Source organism: Catharus ustulatus, chromosome 12 (assembly GCF_009819885.2).
Source record: "Catharus ustulatus isolate bCatUst1 chromosome 12, bCatUst1.pri.v2, whole genome shotgun sequence".
Taxonomy (NCBI): Eukaryota; Metazoa; Chordata; class Aves; order Passeriformes; family Turdidae; genus Catharus; species Catharus ustulatus.
The window spans coordinates 20,376,198-20,402,786 of record NC_046232.1 but is presented as its reverse complement, the minus strand read 5'-3'; the positions used below and the strand labels follow the sequence as shown (position 1 = coordinate 20,402,786).

The window sequence follows — 26,589 nt, the reverse complement described above, 5'->3', positions numbered from 1 at the left end:
GATTGTTTTTTTTTTAATGTCCCTTTGTTTTCAGTCATCACAAGGCAGCAAAAACAACTGAAAATAAATTTATAAAAAAAACACTTTTCCAATATTATTGCTAAAAGAGGCAGGGATTGGAGCTGTCCCACAGGGTGGTGTCTTGGGAAAAAAAAAAAAATACAGGGTGTGATCAAAGGTTTCTGTTCTGTCACCATCTGCTGAGGGTGGAGGAGTGATCCTGATCTCTGTGGGAGATATTCTGCTAATGGGCATCCATTGAAACCAGCTGGGGCAGTGTTCTTTATCCCATGGGATATCTCCTGTTCATGGCCATGGTTTATAAACCAGCTGGGGCAGTGTTCTTTATCTCATGGGATATCTCCTGTTCATGGCCATGGTTTATAAACCAGCTGGGGCAGTGTTCTTTATCTCATGGGATATCTCCTGTTCATGGCCATGGTTTATAAACCAGCTGGGGCAGTGTTCTTTATCTCATGGGATATCTCCTGTTCATGGCCATGTTTATAAACCAGCTGGGGCAGTGTTCTTTATCTTTTCACAACCCATCCTTCCTCCAGCCAGTCATTTTCTGCTCATGGCCATTGAGTCCCACTGTGGCACTGATAAAATTACTGCATCCCATTGGGAGTTGCTCCAGCCAGGGGGAAGAGCCCAACATTTCTTACCAAGATAAAAACAGAGGTTTTGGGACACTAAGGGAGCCCCTTTCTCCACTGGACTCCAGAGGAAAACCGGATTTCTCCACATCCCCACTGGAGCTCCGGAGGGAAACTGCACCTTGTACAGGAGCACTGCTCCAGCTGAGCCACATCTGTCACTGCAGGAGGATGCAGCCACCATGGGATGGGACTGCTGCCAACACCCTGCCTGACGGGTGTCAGGCTGTACTCTGACTGTGTCAGGGTTTGGGGTTTGTTCTTTGTAGTGCTGTATTTCTATTTTAATTTCCCTAGTACAGAACTGTTATTCCTAATTCCCATCTCTTTGCCTGAGAGCCCCTTGATTTCAAAATTATAATAATTTGGAGGGAGGGGGTTTACATTCTCCATTTCAGGAGAAGCTCCTGCCTTTCTCAGCACACACCTGTCCTCCAAACCAGGACAGATGGGAGGAGCTGGAGTTTTTGGGGTTGGTTTAGGGCAGATCCTGCGCACAAGAGTGAGGACAAATAATTCAATTTAAACAGAATTCCTGCATAAATTCACTTACTGCCATGTAAGCATTTGTTCCAACATACGTCTTGGCTATGGAATTCACCAGCTAGGAGACAAAACAGCCTGTTAGAACAATATAAAGATAATGTGGAAATAAAATGGGCAATTATTCCTCATTTAACCTACAATCACCAGCCCTATAAATCAACTAAAAATGATGTAAAGAAAAGGGAAGGGATTTATCTGCCAGGGCGTTAAAAATGATTAAATCTGGGTTGGGGAATGAGGATTGCAATTTAAACAAGCACTGCATTCCAGTTTATGGCAGATAACCTTAAACAATTGTGTTAGAGAGGATGTTCCTGTTTTTAGCAGCCCATGTATATGACAGATATGATATAAAAATATAAAAATATATATAGTAAATATATATAAAGATATAAAACATATATATTAAAATATAAATAAAATGCAATTATATATAAATATAGATAATAAATATATTTAAATATATAGAATATATATAAAATATGTATATATAATTTTAATATAATTAATATATATGGAAATACATATTAAAATATAACAAAAATAAAATATAAATATAAATAAAATATAAATGAAATATAAATAAAATATAAATAAAATATAAATATAGATAATAAATCTATTATACGTATATATAAAATAAAATATAAATATATATATATATGATATAAAAATTGGGATTGAGTGGGATTGAGCACTCATTTCCCAGCCAGATGTGAATAAATCCCCAATTCATCCCTTAAATACTGGAGGGACAGCAGAGCCTGCCAGCCCATAATACTCCCAGGCTGACCTTCTCTTTGGGGCTGCTGTTGGGCTGGGAGGAGAAGGTGCAGAAATTCAAATCAAAGCACACCAAGCTCGTGGGTCACCACGAGGAGCCCTCCAGGGAGCCCCAAAATGGAAATTAATTAAAATTGGTGCTGCCCATTGTCAGAGCCCAGCGCCATTGTTGCTCCCAATATTAATTTCTATCCTGGGCCAGTCGGGCTCCCCAGACACGGCCCTTGCTCTGCCCTCCCTTTTGTCTGGGCAGAAAGCTCCCAGCTCCGAGCTGCATCTCAATCAACTTTGTATTGGTGAGTAGTAATTACAATATCAGCACTTTGGAGCGCCATGAAACAATGAGCAATCAGCTTCAGACGGGGGAAAAGTCGCCCAGAGATTGCAGATGAAAGGTTGGCCCAGCAGAGAGCTCTGAGTCCCAAATAACATCCATGGGGAGGGAGGCAAAGGGGGGTTGTACCTGGGTGCTGACCCCAAAGTCACAGAGCTTCACCTGGCCACGGGTGTTCACCAGCATGTTGGATGGCTTCACATCTGGGGGCAAAAAAATGCATTATCCATCTGCTCTGGGTGATACAGGCATGATGTGTGCAGAAATACAGAATATTCCCGGGTAATATATCCATAATTTGTACAGAAATACAGAATATTCCTGGGTAATATATCCATAATTTGTACAGAAATACAGAATATTCCTGGGTAATATATCCATAATTTGTACAGAAATACAGAATATTCCTGGGTAATATATCCACCATGTGTATAGAAATACAGAATATTCCTGGGTAATATATCCATAATTTGTACAGAAATGCAGAATATTCCTGGGTAATATATCCACCATGTGTACAGAAATACAGAATATTCCTGGGTAATATATCCATAACTTGTACAGAAATACAGAATATTCCTGGGTAATATATCCACCATGTATACAGAAATGCAGAATATTCCTGGGTAATATATCCATCATTTGTACAGAAATGCAGAATATAGCTGGATAATGCATCCACCATGTGTAGAGAAATACAGAATATTCCTGGATAACACAGCCATCATTTGTACAGAATATTTCTGGAATAACACAGCCATAGTTTGTACAGAATATTCCTGGATAATATATCCACCATTTATACAGAAATACAGAATATTCCTGGATAGTATATCCACCATGAACACAGAATATTCCTGGGTAATATATCCACCATGTATACAGAAATACAGAATATAGCTGGGCAATATATCCATAATTTGTACAGAAATACAGAATATTCCTGGGCAATATACCCATCATTTGTACAGAATATTCCTGGATAATTCATCCACCATTTGTACAGAAATACAGAATATTCCTGGAAAATACATCCACCATTTGTACAGAAATGCAGAATATCCTGGGTAACATATCCACAATGTGTACAGAATATTTCTGGATAACATATCCACCATGTGTATAGAAATACAGAATATTCCTGGATAATACAGCCATCATTTGTACAGAATATTCCTGGATAATACAGCCATCATTTGTACAGAAATACAGAATATTCCTGGGTAATATATCCATAACTTGTACAGAAATACAGAATATTCCTGGATAACACATCCACCATTTATGCAGAAATACAGAATATTCCCAACTGGAAGGGAACCACATCCAGATGCAGCTTCTGGTCCTGCACAGGACAACCCAAAATATCCAGGGAGCTTTGGTGTGGTGGCTTCTGAGAGGAAATATTATAAATATCTATTTCTAATGCAGTGGTTTGTCAGTCAGCAGCACAGATAAAATTCCATTTATATTAAAAAAAAAAAATACATCCTCTCCATACAGATATTATATAGTATTTACAGAGATGACTTTGAACAATACCAAAAATCCACATTATTAACCCTGCAGGTGACACAAATCTGGAACAGACACCAAGAGCACTGATGGACAGGGACAGAACTCTCAGGGATTTAAATAAAACTGCAAAATCAGCCTGAAAAAAAGATGGAATTCAATAAATAAATAAACCATCAGTGCCACCCCAAAACCAGTGCAAAATCCTGATGCTGAGTCCCCCTGATGCCAGAGGGAGTTGCTGTAAAAATAAAATAAAATCAAAATGGGAACAAACTGCAGAACACCCAGTGCAAGAGAAGTGATGGAACAGAACTCAGGGATTTTAATAAACTGGAAAATCAGCCTTAAAAAAAGATTAAATTCAATAAATAACCCATCAATGCCCACTCCAAAACCAGTGCAAAATCCTGATGCTGAGGTGCACTGCTATAAAATAAAATCAGCATGGGCTGAACACCCAGTGCAAGTGATGGACAGGAACAGAAATCTCAGGGATTTAAATAAACTGCAAAATCAGCCTGAAAAAAAGATGGAATTCAATAAATAAATATCCCATCAATGCCCACTCCAAAACCAGTGCAAAATCCTGATGCTAACTCCCCCTGATTCCACTGCTATAAAATAAAATCAAAATGGGAATAAACTCCACACCCAGTGCAAGTGATGGACAGGATCACAGGGATTTTAATAAACTGCAAAATCAGCCTGAAAAAAAGATGGAATTCAATAAATAACCCATCAATGCCCACCCCAAAACCAGTGCAAAATCCTGATGCTGATTCCACTGCTGTAAAATAAAACCAAGATGGGAATAAACTCCACATCCAGTGCAAGTGATGGACAGGAACAGAACTCACAGGGATTTCAATAAACTGGAAAATCAGCCTGAAAAAAAGATGGAATTCAATAAATAAACCATCAATGCCCATCCCAAAAACAGACTGCCAGTGAAAATACCCTGATGCTGAGTCCCCCTGATTCCAAAGTTGGTGCACTGCTGTAAAATAAAATCAAGATGGGAATAAACTGCAGAACACCCAGTGCAAGGGATGGACAGGAACAGAACTCACAGATTTATATAAACTGCAAAATCAGCCCGAAAAAAAGATGGAATTCAATAAATAACCCATCAATGCCCAACCCAAAACCAGTGCAAAATCCTGATGCTGATTCCACTGCTGCAAAATAAAACCAAGATGGGAATAAACTCCACAGCCAGCCTGGCTTGAAGGGAACACTGAACATCTCTGCAACCCAATGGGGGAGCAGAACGTGCATGTTAAGCCTGGCTTAAACATGGCAAGATTAGAGCCTGGCTTTGCCTAATCCCTGATTTTTTCTGTCAGAGTGGATTAAAGCAGCAGCTTGAATCAGAGCCTCCCCTAAAAGTGAGCCCTGTTGGGGGCAGATGGATGGAACCCAGCTAGGACAGAGCCTAATTTTGCTTAGTCTCAGCTCTGCCTGCCTTCAGCAGCTGTTTCCTGGGAGCACAGGAGCTGCTTTCATTTGTCTCTGATGGAGAAATGGAGAACCTCAATTAAGAAGCTGATTAAACGATTGGAGCTAAAAAATCCACGTTAAAAATGAGACCATGCAACAGCTCGAGTTCACCCCAGGTGGAGCAGTGCTTTTTAAATTATGCATTTCTGTACATTCTGGCATTTTTTCCCCCAAAAAAAGTCCAATCCTGAGCATCCAGAGGTTCAGGTTGTGTTTCCAACTTTAGGAATTCAACCCCTGTGGTGCACTTTTGCCAAATCACTCCTGAATCCTGAACACAACAAGGTGCAGAATTATTCTGGTTTGTTTTTTCCCCCTAAAAATCTGGAGCCACCTCTTGGAATTAAGCCCAGCCCAGGAGCTGCTGCACACTGGGAATGTTCATAGTCCCAGCTTGGAGGGGAGAACTGAGCAGAACCAGTTCTGTAACAAAAAGGATCCCAAAATCCTGCCCCAAACAGAGCTGAAACCACCAGAAAAATCCTAAAACATTACTGGGTGATTGGTCCATTAAGAGCAAATCCAAGTTGTCCTTGCAGCAGAATCCAACAGCACCACAAAATCAGAATATTTGCTGTACATTCCAATGGCTGTGCTCATTTCCTTAAAAGAATAAAAAAGGAAAAAATATCTGAATCTGGAAGCAGGGAGGGAAAATCAGCTCAGCAGCAAATCAGCCTTTGGCTTTCACTTCAATGGGTTAAATATTTTTTTTTTTTGGGGTTGGGGAAAGGAGTGTGCATAAATAATGTTCTGCACCATCTGCTTGTGATTAATATTAGTGGTGAGAAGTGAAAGAATTTAAACAAGAGCCAAGAGGGGTCATTATGCTCCCATTACCAGGGCTTTGCTTAATACAAATGATTTCTATGCAGCATCATCAGAGGGGATGGAGAAGTTGGAGCTGCCTGAGTGGTTTCACCTCTCTGCAAACAAACAGGACCCCCAAGCTCTCACCCAGCAGTAAATAGAACCAGCACAGCCCCAGCTTTTTCAACACCAAGCATTTCACTCGCTGGTGGCATTGAAAAGCAGATTCATGATTGTGTGAGAAGGAAAATAAAAAGAAAGAAAGAAAAAAAAAACAAAGCCCTGAGATGCTTTAAAAGCTGTCTCTTGACTTCTCCTGGCTTTTAAAACCAGCAAAAAGCAACAGGCCAGGTTCAAGGAAGGCAGCAGCGTGGCTTGGCAGAGGCCAGCATTATTATTTTTTTTTTAAATAAGCCTTAAGTGGTGCAGGAGTGGGCAAGGCTGCGCTCAGCTTTACATCTAGAAACATAAATAAAGTGTGGAGCACAGAATGGTGGCAGGGCTGGGGGGGAGCTGCCACATCCCAGCTGGGAAATCCCAAATTTCAATAATTCCACTCCCTGGGAGGTGTTGGTGCCTCCTCAGGTGGTTTGGTGCAGAAAAACCAGGAAATGAGAGAGAGGAGATGGGGATGCTCCCCCAGGGCAGCACAGCTGGAATTTCCTGGGGTTCCTGGAGCTAGGAAATCCCAAATTTCAATAATTCCACTCCCTGGGATGTGTTGGTGCCTCCTCAGGTGGTTTGGTGCAGATAAACCAGGACAGAAATGAGAGAGAGGAGATGGGGATGCTCCTCCAGGACAGCCAGGACAGACACAGCTGGAATTTCCTGGGGTTGGGAAATCCCAAATTTGGGATAATTCCAGTCCCTGGGATGTTTGGTGCCTCCTCAGGTGGTTTGGTGCAGATAAACCAGGAAATGAGAGAGGAGATGGGGATGCTCCCCCAGGACAGCACAACTGGAATTTCCTGGAATTTCCTGGGGTCTGGGGATGCACAAACCTTCCCAACCCTCCCTCATTTCAAACCTGCAGAAATTCAGTTAAACCCAGCCAGGAACTGAGGTGCCCTGAGCATGGAAGAAATAAATATATATATATATATAATAAATATAACAAATATAAGGAATAGAATAAATGCAGTAAATGTAAAAAATGTAATAAATATGAGAAATACAAGAAATAAAATAAATATTATATATATAATATATATGATAAATATAACAAATGCAACAAATACAATAAATATATACAGTAAATATAATAGATACAAGAAATATAATACATGTAACAAATATAAGAAAAATAATGTATATTATATAATATATAATAAATATATTATATATAATAGATATACAATACATATAGTAACTATAACAAATATAATAAACATAATAAATACAATATATACAATACATATAGCAAATATAATAAATACAATAAATATTAAGAAATATAACAAATATAATAAATATAACAAACATACAGAATAAATACAACTATAACAAATATAATAACTATAACATATAATAAATTTAATATATAATAAATACAACAAATACAATAAATATAACAAATAAAGAGCCAACCCAGTTCAGCACAATTAACCACAAGTGGCTGGATGTGCTGTTAATCTCGAGTCTATCTTTGATCTGGAGTTTTGTTTCTGGGTGTGCTGTCAATCTCGAGTCTATCTCTGATCTGGATTTTGTGGCTGAGTGTGCTGTTAATCTTGAGTCTATCTTTGATCTGGATTTTGAGGCTGGGTGTGCTGTTAATCTCGAGTCTATCTTTAATCTGGAGCTTGTGGCTGGGTGTGCTGTTAATCTCGAGTCTATCTCTGATCTGGATTTTGTGGCTGGGTGTGCTGTTAATCTCCAGTCTATCTTTGATCTGGAGTTTGTGGCTGGGTGTGCTGTTAATCTCGAGTCTATCTTTGATCTGGAGTTTTGTGGCTGGATGTGCTGTCAATCTCGAGTCTATCTCTGATCTGGAGTTTGTGGCTGGGTGTGCTGTTAATCTCGAGTCTATCTCTGATCTGGAGTTTTGTTTCTGGGTGTGCTGTCAATCTCGAGTCTATCTTTGATCTGGATTTTGGGGTTGGATGTGCTGTTAATCTCGAGTCTATCTCTGATCTGGAGTTTGTGGCTGGGTGTGCTGTTAATCTTGAGTCTATCTTTGATCTGGAGTTTGTGGCTGGGTGTGCTGTTAACCTCGAGTCTATCTTTGATCTGGAGTTCTGTGGCTGGGTGTGCTGTTAATCTCGAGTTTATCTCTGATCTGGATTTTGTTGCTGGGTGTGTGACTGCAGCCCAGCTTTGCTCAGGCTCAGCTCTGATCCCTGGGAGCTCTCTCTGCCCGGGAGCTGCGATCTTTGGAGGTGTCTGATGTGGAATTAAAACCTTGTTTGCTTCTTAATTCCCTGTTCTGCTGGGGCCTGGGATGAATTCCTGATTTTCCTGATTCTGCCCTGGGACTGCTCCACCTTTTCCTTGGAAATTCCTGATTTTTCTGATTCTGCTCTGCACTGGGACTGCTTCACCTCTTCCATGGAAATTCCTGATTCTGTTCTGGGACTGCTTCAGCTTTTCCTTGGAAATTCCTGATTCTGGGATTGTTTCACCTTTTCCATGGAAATTCCTGATTTTGGAACTGTTTCACCTTTGCATGGGAATTCCTGATTTTCCTGATTCTGCTCTGCCCTGGGACAAATTCCTGATTTTCCTGCTCTGCCTTGGAACTGCTTCACCCTTTCCTTGGAAATTCCTGATTTTAACAGTGAAAAGCAAGGAATAAATGAGAACAAAACTTTCCACACTGATTTTTGAAGTTCTGGTGGATCTGAACTGATTTTTCCACATAGACCCATCCTAAACAAAATTCAACAGGAAAAAGCAAGGAAGAAACAAGAAATTCTAAAAAAAATTCCAAAATTAGCTGCAGGAAAGAGAATTAAATTTTCCACTTTGATTTTTCAAACTTCTGGTGGATCCGAATTAATTTTTCCAAACAGACCCATTTAAACAAAATTTAACAGTGAAAAGCAAGGAATAAATGAGAATAAAACTTTACACTTTGATTTTTCAAACTTATGGTGGATCTGAATTAATTTTTCCAAACAGACCCATTTAAAATAAAATTTAACCACAAAAAGCAAGGAATAAATGAGAATAAAACTTCCCACTCTGATTTTTTTAACTTTTGGTGGATCTGAACTGATTTTTCCCAACTAGACCCATCCTAAACAAAATTTAACAGTGAAAAGCAAGCAATAAATGGGAAGTTTAAAAAAATAAAACTCCCAGCTGTCTGTCCCATGAGATTTCTGAAGCACCAAAGAAAATTCATTTCTTTTTTGAAATTTTCCAACCCCAAACTTTTCATTTCCATGTTGATTTTCCCACCAGGCAGCTTCTAAATCTCAGTAAAATTCACTTTTCTCTTCAGTCCTTTTCTTTTCAGGGGAGGGCAATAAAAGAGCAATAAAAATCTTTTCCAAGGAAGTGTGCAAGGTTAATTAATGAGATTTATTCTGCACTCAGAGCAGGAGTTTGCTTGGTTTTGGTAAAAAATGATGTTAAAATTTCACTGGAAAACAGAAAACATCTGCTGCTCACCTCTGTGTAAAATCTTCAGGCTCCATAAATAGGTCAGGCCTTTCACAACCTTTAGGTAAAAGAAAATAAAAATTAAAATTTAAAAAAAATCACATTTTAGGGATTCCTGATAGGGAAAAAATTCCATATTTCAGTTGTGGGAATGAAGGCAGGAGTACAAAAAGGGGTAATAATACACAAATTTAAATATACAAATTAAAAATACACAAAATTAAAAATACACAAATTAATAATACCCAAATTAATAACCCCCAAAATTAAAAATACACAGAATTAAAAATACACAAAATTAAAATACACAAAATAAAAATACACAAAATTAAAAATACACAAAATAAAAATACACAAAATAAAAATACACAAAATTAAAATATTAGAATGAATTTATTGCCAGGACCTGCCAGTGGGGTTCACACTGAACCCCTCAGTGCATTTTTAATTCACATTTTTAATGTGTGTGCTGGGGTGACAAAAATCATCCAAGGATGGAATGAAAATGGGTGGGAAAAGGGAAAAACTAATAGAAAATTAAATAGAACTTTTAAAACATAATTCCTAAAATTAAATACAACTCCTAAAACTAAATACAACTCCTAGAAGTAAATTCAACTCCTAAAACACAATTCCTAAAATTTAATACAGCTCCTGAAACACAATTCTTAAAATTAAATCAAACTTCTAAAACACAATTCCTAAAATTAAATTAAATGTTGATCAAGAGGTGGCCTCAACCTCAAGCTTTTCAAAAACTTGATGATTTTAAAATTTTAAAATTTTTAAAAATGTGGTTATTTTATTTTTAAAATGATTTTTAAATTTTAAAATTTTTAATTTTTTAAATGATTTTTTATTTTTTTCCTCAATCCGCCTCTGATTCCATGAATGAAAAATTCCTTTTTTTTTTTTTTAAGAAAAGTAAATGGAAATTCTACCTTCAGCATTTTGACATGATAGGAACAGCAAGAACAATAATAATAAAAATGATAAAAATTATTACAATTATAGAATAATAATGATAATAATAATAATGATAATGATAATAATAATAATAGTAATAATGATGTATCAATGCAAAAATAAATCAAGGAGATGAAACATTTCAAGCTCCCTCCAATGGCCAAAGGGATTTTCAGAACAGCAAACTCTTTGATTATTAAATATGTATTTACACCACTGAAAAATCTTTACAACCATTATTTATTTTAATTATTTAATTTAATATTAATTTATTTATTTCAAATTTTATTTATTTATTATTATGAATATAATATTCATTTAATGGTTTCATGTAATTTCAATTCAATTTAATTTCAATTCGGTTTCTTTGAAATTCAATTTAATTTCAATTCAATTTAACTTCAAGAATTTCCTTGGAATTAATTGAATTTAATTTTAATTTAATCCTTTTTTTTTTTTTAAGGAAAACTGGAAGGGAGGATGCTCTGGGTGCAGCTGGAGCAGGGATTGTTGGTGCTCAGAGGAGATTTCAGACAATGCCTTGACAAAGCCTTGACACAAAAATGCTCCCAGGGCTGCCAATCCCTCAGTGCTGACAGCTCAGAAAAATCCCTGCAGGGAGGATGAGAGCCTGCAGGGATGGGGATGGGGAAATGGGGGAAAATGGGAGGGAAATGGAAAAGAAATGAGAGAAAAAATGGGGAGAAATGGGGGAAAATGGGGAAAAAATGGGGAGGAAATGGAGGGGAAATGAGATGGGGAAATGGGGAAAATGGGGGGGAAATGGGGAAAAAGTGGGGGAAAAAATGGGGAGGAAATGGGGGAAATGGGGAAAAAATGGGGGAGAAATGGGGAAAAATGAGGAGGGGAAATGGGGGAAACAGGAGGAAAATAGGGGAGAAAATGGGGAAAAAATGGGGGAGAAATGGTGGATAAATGGAGAAAAACGGGTAAAAAATGGGAGATAAATGGGGAAAATGGGGGAAGAAAGGGGGAGAAATGGGGGGAAAGTGGGAAAAAGTGGGGGAAAAATGGGGGAGATATTTATCCTTTGCTCAGAGTTACAAAATCCCTTTTAACTCTCTTAGCTACCCACTAAGCCTGGCTCAGCAATTCTCCTCTGTATCAAAACTTGCTCTCATTTCTGTTCCTCCCTCAGATTCTGCATTCAGAAACCTTTCTGTTACACACAAATATCTGTGAGAGCTTGCTGTGAAATCCTGATCCTCCCCAGCAGAGGAGCAGCTGGAGGAGGATCCAACCATCCTCATCCTCAGCAGGAAAATGGGGATACTGGGAATGGGGATACTGGGAAATTGGGATACTGGGAACAACCTCCCACTCAGGATGATCCAACCATCCTCAGCAGGAAAATGTAGATACTGGGAAGTGGGGACACTGGGAAAGGGGGATACTGGGAGGGGGAGATACTGGGAAATGGGGACATTGGGGGATGGGGATACTGGGAAAGGGGGACACTGGGAGCAACTTTCCACTCAGGATGATCCAACCATCCTCATCCTCAGCAGGAAAATGGGGACATTGGGAAATGGGGATACTGGGAAATTGGGACACTGGGAAATGGGGACACTGGGGGATGGGGATAGTGGGAAAGGGGGATACTGGGAAGTGGGGATACTGGGAACAACCTCCCACTCAGGATGATCCAACCATTCTCACCCTCAGCAGGAAAATGGGGATACTGGAAATGGGAATACTGGGAAGTGAGGATACTGGGAACAACTTTCCACTCAGGATGATCCAACCACCCTTATCCTCAGCAGGAAAATGTAGATACTGGGAAATGGGAGTACTGGGAAATGGGAATACTGGGAAGTGGGGACATTGGGGAATGGGGATAGTGGGAAATGGGGATAGTGGGGGATAAGGATGGTGGGAAGGGGAGATACTGGGAATGAGGACAGTGGGAAATGGGAATACTGGGAAATGGGGACACTGAGAGGTGGGGATACTGGGAGATGGATGGGGACACTGGGAAATGGGGACACTGGGAAATGGAAGTACTGGGAAGTGGGGACACTGGAAAATGGGGATACTGGGAAATGGGGACACTGAGAGCAACTTCCCACTCAGGATCATCCAACCATCTTCATCCTCAGCAGGAAAATGGGGACACTGAGAGAAGGGGACACTGGGAGATGGGGACACTGGGAGCCACTTCCCACTGAGTGAGAGAGGAGAGGAAAGGTTCCTCTCTGGAAAATTGCAGAAGGACCTGCCAGGGCCAGCAGGAGCAGTTTGGAGGTGCTCAGAGGAAGCAGCTCAGGGAGGAGGGATGTTCATCACCCTGGGCAGGCCACACAAATTAAGAGGAGAGCAGAGTTGTGAATTACAATGAACAGAGACTAAATAGCTGCCTGGGCTGGATTAAAGGATTTCAATTGTCAGCTTGATGTATAATGAATGTGAAAAGGCAGCACTTAATTAAATGGCACATGATAGAATAACTTTGTTATGCTTTAAACTGCTTTCAGCTATCAAAGTATTCCTTTTATTTAGCAATTGTTTGGAGTGTCTCCCTCCCTGGTGAGATCCCCTGAGACACTGGTCATTACCCTGTGCTCAGCTCTGGGGAGAGATGGATTTTGGGGATTTTTCCATTCTTTCTGTTGGCCTGTGATTTGAGATTTCAACCATGGCCAGTGAATTTTTAGCAGCTGAAGGCTGCAGAGCCCCAAGGATCCTACTGGCAACACCTCCAGGGGATCTGAGGGTTCTTCTGACAGCACAGAGCCCCAAAATGACCCCAATTAACTCCTCCCTGGGGCTGCCCTGGGCTGAGAGGTGTGAGAGACCCAAGGGAAAATCTTCATCCTCCTCAGCAGCCTGGAGGAGAACACAGCAAATCTCTGCCACTGCATTCTGGTGCCAGGAACCAAGAAATCCTCCAAGAAAAGCCAGGGGAGTCCCTCTGGGCAGGGCAAGGATGGAAATCAGAGACACAGGGTCCCCAGCAGGGCTCCTGAACCTCCACACCCAGCCCAAAGGCTGGAGGAACCAATAATGAAATAAAGAAAGGTGATTTGTAATCACCCTGATGGGATGTGACCACTCAGAACTTCCAGAAAATTCTTTGGTTTCCTCACCCCACCTTTATCTAACCCTCCTCTCACCCAGATTTGTGTCACTGGGATGGTTTGGGTTGGGAGGGACCTTAAATCCCATCAGTGACACCTCCCACTGAGCCAGGCTGCTCCAAACCCCAAAGTCCAGCCTGGCCTTGGACATTCCACAGCTGCTCTGGGAATTCCAGCCCCTCCCAGGAACAATTCCTCCCCCAAATCCACCTAAATCTCCATTCCTCCCTGTGTCCTGTCCCTCCAGCCTCATCCCAAATCCCTCTCCTGGAGCCTCCTCCTCTCCAGGTTGGACAATCCCAGCTCCCAGGACACAATTCCCATCCCACAAGGGTGTGCTGGTCATTCCCAAGGAAGTTTTCCCTAATCCCACAATCCCTGAGCACAGGGGGAGGCTCTGGAGGAGCAGGAGAGAGGAAGGAGCTGCCCCAGCATCCCAAGGATTTCAATAAATGGGCAGAGAAATGGCAGGGAAAGGGAGGAGGCTGGGCTGGGATGTTTGGGGGTTTTAGTGGAGGTTGTTTTTTTATCTTTCTCCTGATTCCAAATTATTGCAACTCCATTCCTTCATGAAACCAATAATCAATAAATTATCTTTCAGCTGGTGCTGCCCACACTGCCCAGGGATTATGGTGAATTTTAAAAAGGAAACAGAATGGGATGGGAATTTGAGGCTGCTCACCACAAACCCAAACACAAATCACAGGAGCTCCCTGCTCATCCCTCCAACAAACCCCTGAAAAATCAGAGTTTGTCCCACCCACCACAAAAAGCAGAGGGAAAACAACAATAAAAATACTCACAGCCACTGCTATCCTCCCGAGAACGTGCTCTGGGATTTTCCTGTAAACATCCAGGGACCCCCCTGCAGGGACAAACAGGGGACATCAAACACTGCCCAAGGCTTTGCTGTGCCTTGTTTATTGATTGGGGTTACAAAACAGGGTGGGATCAAAGATTTCTGTTCTGTCAACATGTGCTGAGAGTGGGGCAGTGATCCTGATCTCCCTGGGAGATATTCTGCTAATGGGCATCCATTGAAACCAGGCAGGGCATTGTTTTTTATCTCTTGTTAATGGGAAATGCTGATCCTAAGAAAATCCTGGATCCTGATAAAACCCTGAAGGGTTTCACCCATCAGAAGGGAATAATTTAATTCGTGTTTGCTTGGTTTTTTTAAATAAAACTTTCAGAAAAATATATTTTTTTATCCAAAGAATCTGAGATTAAAGAGGAATTTGGATACAGCCATCACTGGGAGGGAGGTGGGAGTGTAAAAAGGGAGAAATAAAAGTAATAACATGATTTTAACAGGGGAAAAAACAAAATGCACCTTAAACTCTGAAGGGCTTTACCCATCAGAAAGGAAGAATTTAACTTGTGGGCTTTGGAGTTATTTTTTCATAAAACCTTAAATAAATATTTTTTTTATCCAAAGAATCTGAGATAAAAGAGGAATTTGGATACAGCCATCGCTGGGAGGAGGGAGAAGACTAAAAAGGGAGAAATAAAAGTAATAATTAATAATATGATTTTAACAAGGAGAAAACAAAATGCACCACAAACCCTGAAGGGTTTTACCCATCAGAAAGGAAGAATTTAACTTGTGGGTTTTGGAGTTATTTTTTCATAAAACCTTAAATAAAACATTTTTTAAATCCAAAGAATCTGAGAAAAAATTAGAATTTAGATACAGCCATTGCTGGGAGGGAGGTGGGAGTGTAAAAATGGATAAATAAAATTAATAATATGATTTTAACAGGGAAAAATCAAAATGCACCACAAACCCTGGAGGGTTTTACCCATCAGAAAGGAAGAAGCTGCTCAATGAAGTTTCATAAGTTTGGGGATTTTTTTCCCTGCCATAAATTGAATTATTTGGGAGATCTTTTCCACCTTGATGCCCAGTTTGAGTGAAGCTTTGTGGCAAACCTGGCAGGTGCTGAAAACCATTTCAGTGCAAAATATAAATAAAAATATAAAACAGTGAAATCCCTCTCCAGCTCTCCTGGAGCCCCTTTAGGTCCAGTGTGGAATTTTTATTTTAATCAACAGGTTTTGGGTTACTTTGTCCAATTAAATCTGTATTTTATGATTTAAAAAGCCCCAAAATTCAGAATTCTGCTTTCCCAGATCCTCCCAGTGCCATTCCTGGATTCTGGCAATTCTCTGTCAAAATATTCAAAATATTGGATCTGTGGGATGATTTCCTCCTTAATTGCTGCTCATGTCAAGAGAGAAGGAATTCAATTAATTACTTTTTATTACTAAAAGAAAATAAATCATAGTTATGTATCATTCTATAGAATACAATTATACAGGAATGAATACATAATATAAATTGTGTATTATATAAATTACTATAATTATATATTATGTGTTTGTGTTATGTGTTATAGTATGTATTTATATTTTAGATATGTTCTATGTTATGTAATGTATTATAAATTATTTATAACCTATTATATAATACACATACAATATAGACTGTATAATATACAATGGGTACTATGAAATGTGAAATATGACATGTATCATATGAAATGTAAAATATAAAATATATTCAGGCTGTAATATACAACACAACAGGCAGGGGCACAAAATGCTGGATTTTAAGGAAATGCTGATCCTAAGGAAATCCTGGATCCTAAGGAAATGCTGATCCTGAGGAAATGCTGATCCTGAGGAGATCCTGGATCCTAAGGAAATTCTGGATCCTGATGAAACCCTGGTGGGAGGAGCAGCTCTGGCTCCATGGGGAAAGCTGGGAAGGTGCAGGGGCAGCATCAGCCACCAAAATTCCCTCCCAGAGCCCTGGCAGCAGAGCATCCTCCCAGCCTTTCCTCCAGAACACCCCAAATTCCCAAGGGAAGGAGGCTCTGGGATGCTGGGGATGGTTTGGGGTGCAGGATTCACGTGGGGAGACCCAAAAAAAGGGAAACAGCTGGGCTGGAAAATCACTCCTGTAATGGAGAGAGCATTTTCCTCCAACAGGACGTGGGGTTAATGGATTTGTGGAAGGAAAAGCTGTTCTGGCTCTCAGAACTCTCCCAGGGAGGAACAGCTGTTCAGTCAGCGAGGACAGATTGCACAGGAGGCTCAAATATCCAACCACAAATTAAGGCTGGGTTTATTTCTCCTCTGTTTACATTTTCCATAAAAGTAAGTGGAGTTCCACGCAGGGAAAGTGCAGATTGTCCCCCAATCCCAATCCCAGCCTGCTCTGGTTTTTTAACTACCTGCAATGTTATTAATGCTTCACATTTTTGAGTCTTGCCATTGCATTTCATCCCATCAAAAAAAAAAAGAACCTTTCTCATTTAATTACTTAGAATTAAATTGGATCCACCACTCACCATCCATGAACTCTGTACACAATGAAATCCTGTTTTCTACAAAAAAAGCCCCATAAAATCCTATGATGTACGAGGAGTCACACTGGGAAGAGAGAGAGAAAAAAGGCACAAGGAAGTTTTAAAATCTGCTGTTGAGAAGATTGGAGCAAGAGGAATTCCAGTGGTAAAATCCACAGACCTTGTAAAGAATTTCTAACTCTGACATGATCTGCTTCTGCAGCTCCAGGGTTATATCCAAGGGTATGACCTGAAACACAGGAATACACATGTGAGAGGGAAGGGAATTGCTCAGAATAAAAATCCTGGAGATCCATGGAGTAATAAAATTGTGGGAGGAAGAGGTGGGGAGAATGTTTTAACTGAAATGAAATGATTGATTGATAATCTTGGGATGATTTGGCTTATAATGTATTATAAATTATTTATAACATGTGTAATACACACACAATGTGTAATATGAAATGAAAAATATGAAATGTTAAATATGAAATGCAAAATGTGAAATGTAGAATATAAAATGTAAAATATAAAAATATTCAATATACAATACACAATAAAATATATAATATATATAATAAAATGTATAGTATACAAAATATACAATATATAATCTACAATAAAAATTAAAATTATATCATATCTAATATATAATGTGCATTACAAACAAACTGGGGAAAAAAAAGAAAATCTCTGGAATTTCTTACCTTCACTGCCAGGATTTTTCCACTCCGGACATGGAAAGCCCTGGGTGAGGAAAAAAATTCAATAATTTGAGATTTTAGAAAATTCCCTCAGTGAATCAGTGTAAAAATGAGATTATCCATGGGAACTTTGATAAACCAGGAACTGAATCCATGAATTCATGAGCTCTGGATTAGAAATTCCTAAAATCTTCACCTTAATTTAATAACTCCTGGATGAACATTTATGGAACTGAGTGGCACCAAAATTTAGGGGAAAATAAAGAGAGCAGAGGGAAGAAAAATCAGTGTAAAAATGAGATTATCCATGGGAACTTTCATGGAATAGAACTGAATCCATGAATTCATAAATTCATGAATCCATGAGCTCTGGATTAGAAATTCCTAAAAGCTTCACCTTAATTTAATAACTCTTGGATTAACATTTATGCAAAGAGTGGCACCAGGTTTGGGGGAGAAAAAACAGAGTTTAACAAGGCAGAGGGGGAAAAAATCTGTAAAAAACGAGATTATCCATGGGAACTTTGATAGAACAGGAACTGAATCCATGAATTCATGAGCTCTGGATTAGAAATTCCTAAAATCTTCACCTTAATTTAATAACTCAGGGATGAACACTTAGGGAAAGAGTGGCACCAAAATTTAGGGGAAAATAAAGAGAGCAGAGGGAAGAAAAATCAGTGTAAAAATGAGATTATTCATGGGAACTTTGATAGAATAGAACTGAATCCATGAATTCATAAATTCATGAATCCATGAGCTCTGGATTAGAAATTCCTAAAAGCTTCACCTTAATTTAATAACTCTGGGATGAACATTTATGGAACTAAGTGACATCAGATTTTGGGGGAGAAAAAACAGAGTTTAACAAGGCAGAGGGGGAAAAAATCTGTAAAAAATGAGATTATCCATGGTAACTTTGATAGACCAGGAACTGAATCCTTGAATTCATGAGCTCTGGATTAGAAATTCCTAAAATCTTCACCTTAATTTAATAACTCTGGGATGAACATTTATGGAACTGAGTGGCACCCAAATTTAGGGCAGAAAAACCAGAATTTAACAAGGCAGAGGGGGGAAAAAAAGTGTAAAAAATGAGATTATCCATGGGAACTTTGACAGAGCTGAATCCATGAATTCAAGAGCTCTGGATTAGAAATTCCTAAAAACTTCACCTTAATTTAATAACTCTGGGATGAACATTTATGGAAAGATTTTGGGGGACAAAAACCAGAGTTTAACAAGACAGAAGAGGAAAAAATGTGTAAAAAATGAGATTATCCATGGAACTTTACAGAGCTGAACCCACGAGCTCTGGGCATGGCTCAATTTAAGGTGAGCAGGACCAGGGCATGGAGAGCTTGGGAAAAGCTGCTCCACATCTGCTGGATTAATTGGGAGCAGAGTTAATTAGCTGATCAGGAAAGCTGATCCTTTTTCCATGGCACAGATCTCCCCTTTGTGAGTGAATGAAAAAAAAAAAAAAAAAAGAAAACTTGATTATTTAATGATGATTTTATTTAATTATTTACTCCAGCCGTGCAAGCCTGGGCTCAGTTTCCAGCAGAGGGCAGAAAAAAAAAAACAAAAAACAAAAAAAACCTGAAACCAGGTTTGGTTTTCAGAGCTCTGACAGCACCAATTGAACATTTAATTATTTGGGAATTGGATCCCAAAGGAGCAGGGAGCTCTTGGGGATGGAGGAATTTCAGTGCAGCACCTCAATTGTCCTGTAAAGTGATTAATGGAGCAGCAATGGGAGCTTTGGTTACACCAAAACACAACCCTACACCTCTGGGGTGCTTTAATTAACACTGACACTCCCAATTAGTGCTGCAGTAATTACCCCTTCCAGCAGGGGGGATTTTTCTTGGATTTTCTGGATTTTATTTTCTTTTTTCCTTGGATTTTTCTGGATTTTCTGGGGGCTGGAAGGTGGAATTGGTCATTTTGGGGTGCAAAAAAACTGAATTTAATTTATTTGTGCAGGTTCTGAGGGATGGGCTGGAAAGAAAATGAATCCCAAAATTCCAAAGGTTCCTCAGCAACGCTGCACGTTCCAGGGATGGGCTCAGAACCTTCCAGGATGGCAGGAAAATTCCTAAAAACCAGCTCAAACCAGATCAAACCAGCTCAAACCAGCCAAACTAGCTAAAAACCAGCTCAAATCCAACTAAAACCAGCTCAAGCTAACTAAAAACCAGCTCAAACCAGCTCAAGTCCAGGCCAAACCAACTCAATCCAGCCCTAACCAGCTCAAAACCAACTAAAATCTAGCTCAAACCAGCCAAAACCAGCTCAAATCCTGCTCAAACCAGCTAAAATCCAGTGCAAACCAGTTCAAACCAGCTAAAAACAACTAAAATCCAGCCCAAACCCAACTCAAACCAGCCCAAACTAGATAAAATCCAACTAAAACCAGCTAAAATCCAACTCAAATCCAGCTCAAACCAACTCAAATCCAATTAAAATCCAGCTCAAACCCAGCTAAAATCAAACTAAAATCCAGCTTAAACCCAACTAAAATCCAGCTCAAATTCAACTAAAATCCTGCTCAAAACAGTTAAAATCCAGCTAAAATCCAGCTTAAAAAGAGCTCAAACCAGCTCAAACACAACTAAAATCCTGCTCAAACCAACTAAAACCCAGCTCAAACCAACTCAAATCCAGCTCAAATCAGCTCAATCCAGTTCAAATCCAACTAAAATCCAGCTCAAACCTAGTTCAAATGCAATTAAAATCCAGCTCAAATCCAGCTCAAACCCAGCTCAAATCCAATTAAAATCCAGCTCAAACCCAATTAAAATCCAGATCAAATCCAGCCCAAACCAGCTCAAATCAAACCCAACTAAAATCCAGCTCAAACCCAGCTCAAACCAGTTAAAACCCAGCTCAAATCTGATTAAAATCCAGCTCAAACCAGTTAAAACCCAGCTCAAATCCAGCCCAAACCAGCTCATCCCGTCTCCCCCAGTCTGGGAAAAGCAGAGCATCCCTCAGGGGTGGTGAGGCCACAATCTGGGTTATTTTAGGGAATAAATACTAAAATAAAGAAATATTTTTGGGGCTGGTGTGGGGAGCAAAACTAAAGCAGAAAAATTGGTGCTGGACTGTGGAGAGAGCAAAGCTTGTGTCCAAAATCCAAACCCAGCAGGGAAAACTTCTCACCTCAAACTGAGTTTAGTTCTGTGTTAAATCCCAAAAGAAATGCAATTTCTGCCTGGGAAATAAATTCAATTTGTTTTGTGGTGGTAAGAGCAGCACAGGAGCTGCTTCCTCAGGTCACCAGGATAAATAAATCCCTTTATTTCCCCTCAACAACCACAGAAACAATTCATAACCAAGGAGAAATCAAAAAGAAATCAAGCAAATTAAAAAGTGGGAGTGCACAATTTCTAATCAATAAGAAATCAAAAAACAAGCAAATTAAAAAGTGGAAGTGTCACTGTTTTAAGGAAAAAAAAAAAAAAAAAAGGAATTTTTGAAGTGAAATCCCCATTCCCAAGAAGATAAATCCAGCAGGATAAATAAATTCTTTTATTTTCCCCTCAATAACCACAGAAACAATTCCTAATCAATGAGAAATCAAAAAGAAATCAAGCAAATTAAAAACTGTGAATGTCACAAGCATCTAATTTGTGTTTTAAGGAAGAAAAGGGGAACTTTTGAAATTAAATTCACATGAAGATAAATCCACCTGGATAAATCCCTTTATTTTTTCCCCCTCAATAACCACAGAAAGAATTCCTAATCAATGAGAAATCAAAAAGAAATCAAGCAAATTAAGATGTGGGAGTGCACAATTTCTAATCAATAAGAAATCAAAAATCAAGCAAATTAAAAAGTGGGAGTGTCACTGTCTTAAGGGGAAAAAAAGGAAATTTTGAAATGAAATCCCCATTACCAAGAAGATAAATCCACCAGGATAAATCTCTTTATTTCCCCTCAATAACCACAGAAACAATTTCTAATCAATGAGAAATCAAAAAGAAATCAAGCAAATTAAAAACTGGGAGTGTCACTGTTTTAAGGAAAAAAATAAAAAGGAATTTTTGAAATGAAATCCCCATTCCCAAGAAGACAAATCCAGCAGGATAAATAAATAAATCCCTTTATTTTTTCCCCCCAATAAGCACAGAACAATTCCCACTCCAGGAGCTGCTCCTTGAGCCTGGAGGATTCAAGGGGAAGCCGTGACCTGTCTGCTGTGCCAAGGAGTCCCTCACAAATATCAGCAGCATCAGCACAAGTGACAAACAGTGACAAAGTGATGGAGTGACACAGGCATGGAGATTTTTTTTTAATTTTTTTTTTTTTGTGCTTTCTCCTGGTGTCCATCTGAATTTCCAAAGTGGAAAACCAGAAAGGAATATTTATAATATTTATATTTTGGTTCCTTTCTCCAACTTTTTTTTTTTTTTTTTTGTTAAAAAACCCAGATATCATTTCCCTCCAAAAAAATGGAAATTTTGGTGCCATCTCCCCAGGGAAATGTTGTTTCCCCATTTCCTCTCAGCCCTGAGGAATCTCTCCACACCCACACACCAAAGGCACAGGATTTCTAAATAAAAATAAAAACAAACTGGGCATTTCTGAGAAATAACCAAGAGATCAAAAATCTGTGTGAGAAAAGGAAAAGGAACTCAGCCCTGCCAGCCACCAGCTCCACACAGAAAATCACATTTCTCATTTTTAACTTTTTTTTCCTCTTTTTCAATTTTAATTTTTGCCTGGTGCTGGTGGGCAGAGCAGTGCCAGGAGTGCCACAGAGCCATGGAGAGAAAGAAATTCAAATTATTCTGGGAAATGAGCACTTGGTCATTTGCTCCTGCAACAGCAAACTCGATAAATTAAACTGCACCCAGAGCAGCCCAGACTCAGGAATGGATTTAAACTGGAATTAAACTGGATTGAAACTGTACTTAAACTGCACCCAGAGCAGCCCAGACCCAGGAATGGATTTAAACTGGATTTAAACTGGATTAAACTGCACCCAGAGCAGCCCAGACCCAGGAATGGATTTAAACTGGATTTAAACTGGATTAAACTGCACCCAGAGCAGCCCAGACCCAGGAATGGATTTAAACTGGATTTAAACTACACCCAGAGCAGCCCAGACTCAGGAATGGATTTAAACTGGACTTAAACTGGATTGAAACTGGATTTAAACTGCACCCAGAGCAGCCCAGACATAGGAATGGATTGAAACTGGATTTGAACTAGATTTAAACTGGATTAAACTGCACCCAGAGCAGCCCAGACTCAGGAATGGATTTAAACTGGATTGAAACTGGATTTAAACTGCACCCAGAGCAGCTCAAACCCAGGAATGGATTGAAACTGGATTTAAATTGTATTGAAATTGGATTGAAACTGCACCCAGAGCAGCTCAAACACAGGAATGGATTTGAACTAGATTTAAACTGGATTTAAGTTGGACCCAGAGCAGCTTGGACAGAGGAAAGGATTACCTGCTGCATTTAAACTGGATTTAAACTGGACTTAAACTGGATTTAAACTGCACCCACAGCAGCTCAGATTCAGGAATGGATTGAAACTGGATTTAAACTGTATCCAGAGCAGCTCAGACTCAGGAATGGATTGAAACTGGATTTAAACTGTATCCAGAGCAGCTCAGACTCAGGAATGGATTCACCTGCTGCATTTAAACTGGATTGAAACGGGATTAAAACTGGATTGGGACTGGAGCAAGGAGAGAGCTCTGGGGCAGAAAGGCTGGAGTGCATCCTCACAATTTCAGGGAATAAATGTGAAGAGTGTGAGCAAAAGCTGCCTGACCCTCCCTGGGGCAGGAATTGTTCAGCCTGGAGAAGGGTTCAGGGAGAGCTCAGAGCCTTCCCAGGAGAGCTGAGCTGGGTCTGGGAGCTGGGGTTTGGGAGCAGGGGGTTTGGGACAGGACACAGAGGAATGGGCTGAGCTCAGAGCCCTCTCCAGGAGAGCTGCACAGGGATTTGGGAGCAGGAATGTTGGAGCTGGGGTTTGAGACCATGGATCTGGGATCAGGGATTTGGGACAGGACACAGAGGGCAGGGCTGAGCTCAGGCAGAGCTGCACTGGGGTTTGGGAGCTGGGATCTGGGAGCACGGGTTTGGGTCCAGGGGTTTGGGACAGGACACAGAGGAATGGGCTGAACTCAGAGCCCTCTCCAGGAGAGCTGCACAGGGATTTGGGAGCAGGGATTTGGGACAGGACACAGAAGGCAGGGCTGGGTTCAGGAAGAACTGCAGAGGGATCTAGGACCAGGGATTTGGGACCATGGATTTGAGTCCAGGGGTTTGGGACAGGACACAGAGGGCAGGGCTGAGCTCAGAGCCCTCTCCAGGAGAGCTGCACAGGGATTTAGGACCAGGGGTCTGGGATCAGGGATTTGGGACAGGACACAGAGGGCAGGGCTGAGTTGAGGGAGAGCTGCTCAGGGATGTGGGAGCAGGGATTTGGGAGAGGACACAGAGGGCAGGCTGAGCTCAGAGCCCTCTCCAGGAGAGCTGCACAGGGATTTGGGAGCAGGGATTTGGGAGCTGGGATGTGGGAGCTGGGATGTGGGACACGACACAGAGGGCTGGGCTGAGCTCAGAGCCCTTCCCAGGAGAGCTGCAGAGGGGTTTGGGAGCAGGGATGTTGGAGCAGGGATTTGGGACCATGGATATGGGACAGGACACAGAAGGCAGGGCTGAGTTCAGGGAGAGCTGCTCAGGGATGTGGGAGCAGGGATTTGGGAACTGGGATTTGGGACAGGACACAGAAGGCAGAGCTGAGCTCAGAGCCCTCTCCAGGAGAGCTGCACTGGGATTTGGGTCCAGGAGTTTGGGAGCTGGGGTTTGGGACCAGGGACACAGAGGGCAGGGCTGGGTTCAGGGAGAGCTGCACAGGGATTTGAGACCATGGATTTAGGACCAGGGGTTTGGGATCAGGGATTTAGGACCAGGGGTTTGGGATCAGGGATTTAGGACCAGGGGTTTGGGAGAGGACACAGAGGGCAGGCTGAGCTCAGAGCCCACTCCAGGAGAGCTGCACAGGGATTTGGGAGCTGGGATTTGGGACAGGACACAGAAGAATGGACTGAGATCAGGCAGAGCTCAGAGCCCTCCCAGGAGAGCTGCACTGGGATCTGGGATCAGGGATTTGGGACAGGACACAGAGGGCTGGGCTGAGCTCAGGGAGAGCTGCAGAGAGGTTTGGGACTAGGGATTCGGGAGCAGGGATTTGGGACAAGACACAGAGGAATGGGCTGAGCTCAAAGCCCTTCCCAGGAGAGCTGCAGAGAGGTTTGGGATCAGGGATTTGGGACCAGGGATTTAGGACCAGGGATTTAGGACCAGGCACTTGGGACAGGACACACAGGGCAGGCTGGGATTTTGGGAAGCAATTCCTGGCTCCCTCACTGCTAACCAGCACCATCCCCACTGCCTTCACCCTCCCAGCTATGGACATCCAACACAAACAAAACAACTTTAATTTAAGAATCAGCCAGTTTCTAATTAAGCAGCCATAGGCAGCTGGCTGGATACATTTTAATCAGCTTCTATAAGGTATTGATTGGATACTGAAGCTTAAAAATTAAAAGTAAAAAGATGACCAGGGAATTGTCCCATCTCAGCCCAACAGCAGAACCCAGTGTAAATAACTCCTCTTTTAACCATCAGCTAAATGAACACTTCAATACTGCACCACAAAGTCTTCTGCAAAATTACTTTAACTAACAAGCAGAAATTTATCAGCTTCAGCCAAAATCAATGCTGAAATCAATTTGAACACTGGTTGTGTCTAAAGGGGCTCATTGGCAATTTAGGGAAATTACACCATGTAAATGCCTGTGCTTTAATTGAACACTTTCATCAACTAGGCTGTGATTGCTGTCCATTCATTTATTTACTTTCACTGCAGCTCCCATTCTGCAGAGGAATGGGTTTTGTCAGGCTCAAAGGAGGTGCTCAATCTTCATTTTATGCACTTTTGTGCAGAACACATTTTATGGGGTGGCCAAGCCAGGGTCACAGGCAGAGAGTGACCAGTCTGGGTTAAACCACACTGGAACCAGATAAAATCCACTGGGACACCCCTAAATCAGCCAGGTATTGCTGCTCCAAAGCTTTCAGGGGAAAAAATAAAAATAAAAATCAAACAAGAGAAGGTGAAAAATAAAACCAAACAAGAGAAGGTGAAAAATAAAACCAAACAAGAGAAGCAGAAAATTCACATAGAGAAACAGAAAATAAATGAACAGGAAAGGAAATAAAGGGAAATGCCTCCACAGGAATGGAGGGAGATGAAATTTTAAGGGTCACAGATGTGTTTTGATGCCAAACAAACACTGAGCCCTGTCTGTGATCCTTCCCTGAACACTGAGAAAAACTGGGAGAACTTTCCCAAACTGGGAATCTGCAGCTCCACTCCTGCCCCTGGCACTGCTGGAAAAGGATTTCATCTCTGCCTCCATCTCCCCTCTGCCAGAAGGGCAAAAAAATCTGGGAATTCAGGAATTGTAACAATGAATTTTTACACACTTATGAATTCAGGTATTGTAAAAATGAATTCAAGAATTGTAAAAATGAATTGTTACATAATTATAAATTCAGGTATTGTAAAAATGAATTCAAGTATTGCAAACATGAATTTTTACATGCTTATGAATTCAAGTATTGTAAAAATTAATTTTTACATTCTTATGAATTCAAGTATTGTAAAAAGAGA

The 26,589-nt window shown here is 40.5% G+C and overlaps 1 protein-coding gene across 2 annotated transcripts in view; it reads right to left on the bottom strand.

The window, feature by feature from the left end:
* MAP2K5 (mitogen-activated protein kinase kinase 5) overlaps positions 1–26,589 on the bottom strand; it is a 129,609-nt gene that overhangs the window by 68,964 nt on the left and 34,056 nt on the right. For both annotated transcript variants that reach the window (XM_033070741.2, XM_033070742.1), the window contains exons 9-15: positions 17,881–17,920; positions 17,355–17,423; positions 17,177–17,258; positions 14,624–14,685; positions 9,766–9,814; positions 2,452–2,525; positions 1,213–1,263 (exon numbers count right to left, since the gene is read on the bottom strand). In XM_033070741.2, the coding sequence (XP_032926632.1) occupies positions 1,213–1,263; positions 2,452–2,525; positions 9,766–9,814; positions 14,624–14,685; positions 17,177–17,258; positions 17,355–17,423; positions 17,881–17,920 (427 nt within the window). The remainder of the gene's footprint in view (positions 1–1,212; positions 1,264–2,451; positions 2,526–9,765; positions 9,815–14,623; positions 14,686–17,176; positions 17,259–17,354; positions 17,424–17,880; positions 17,921–26,589) is intronic.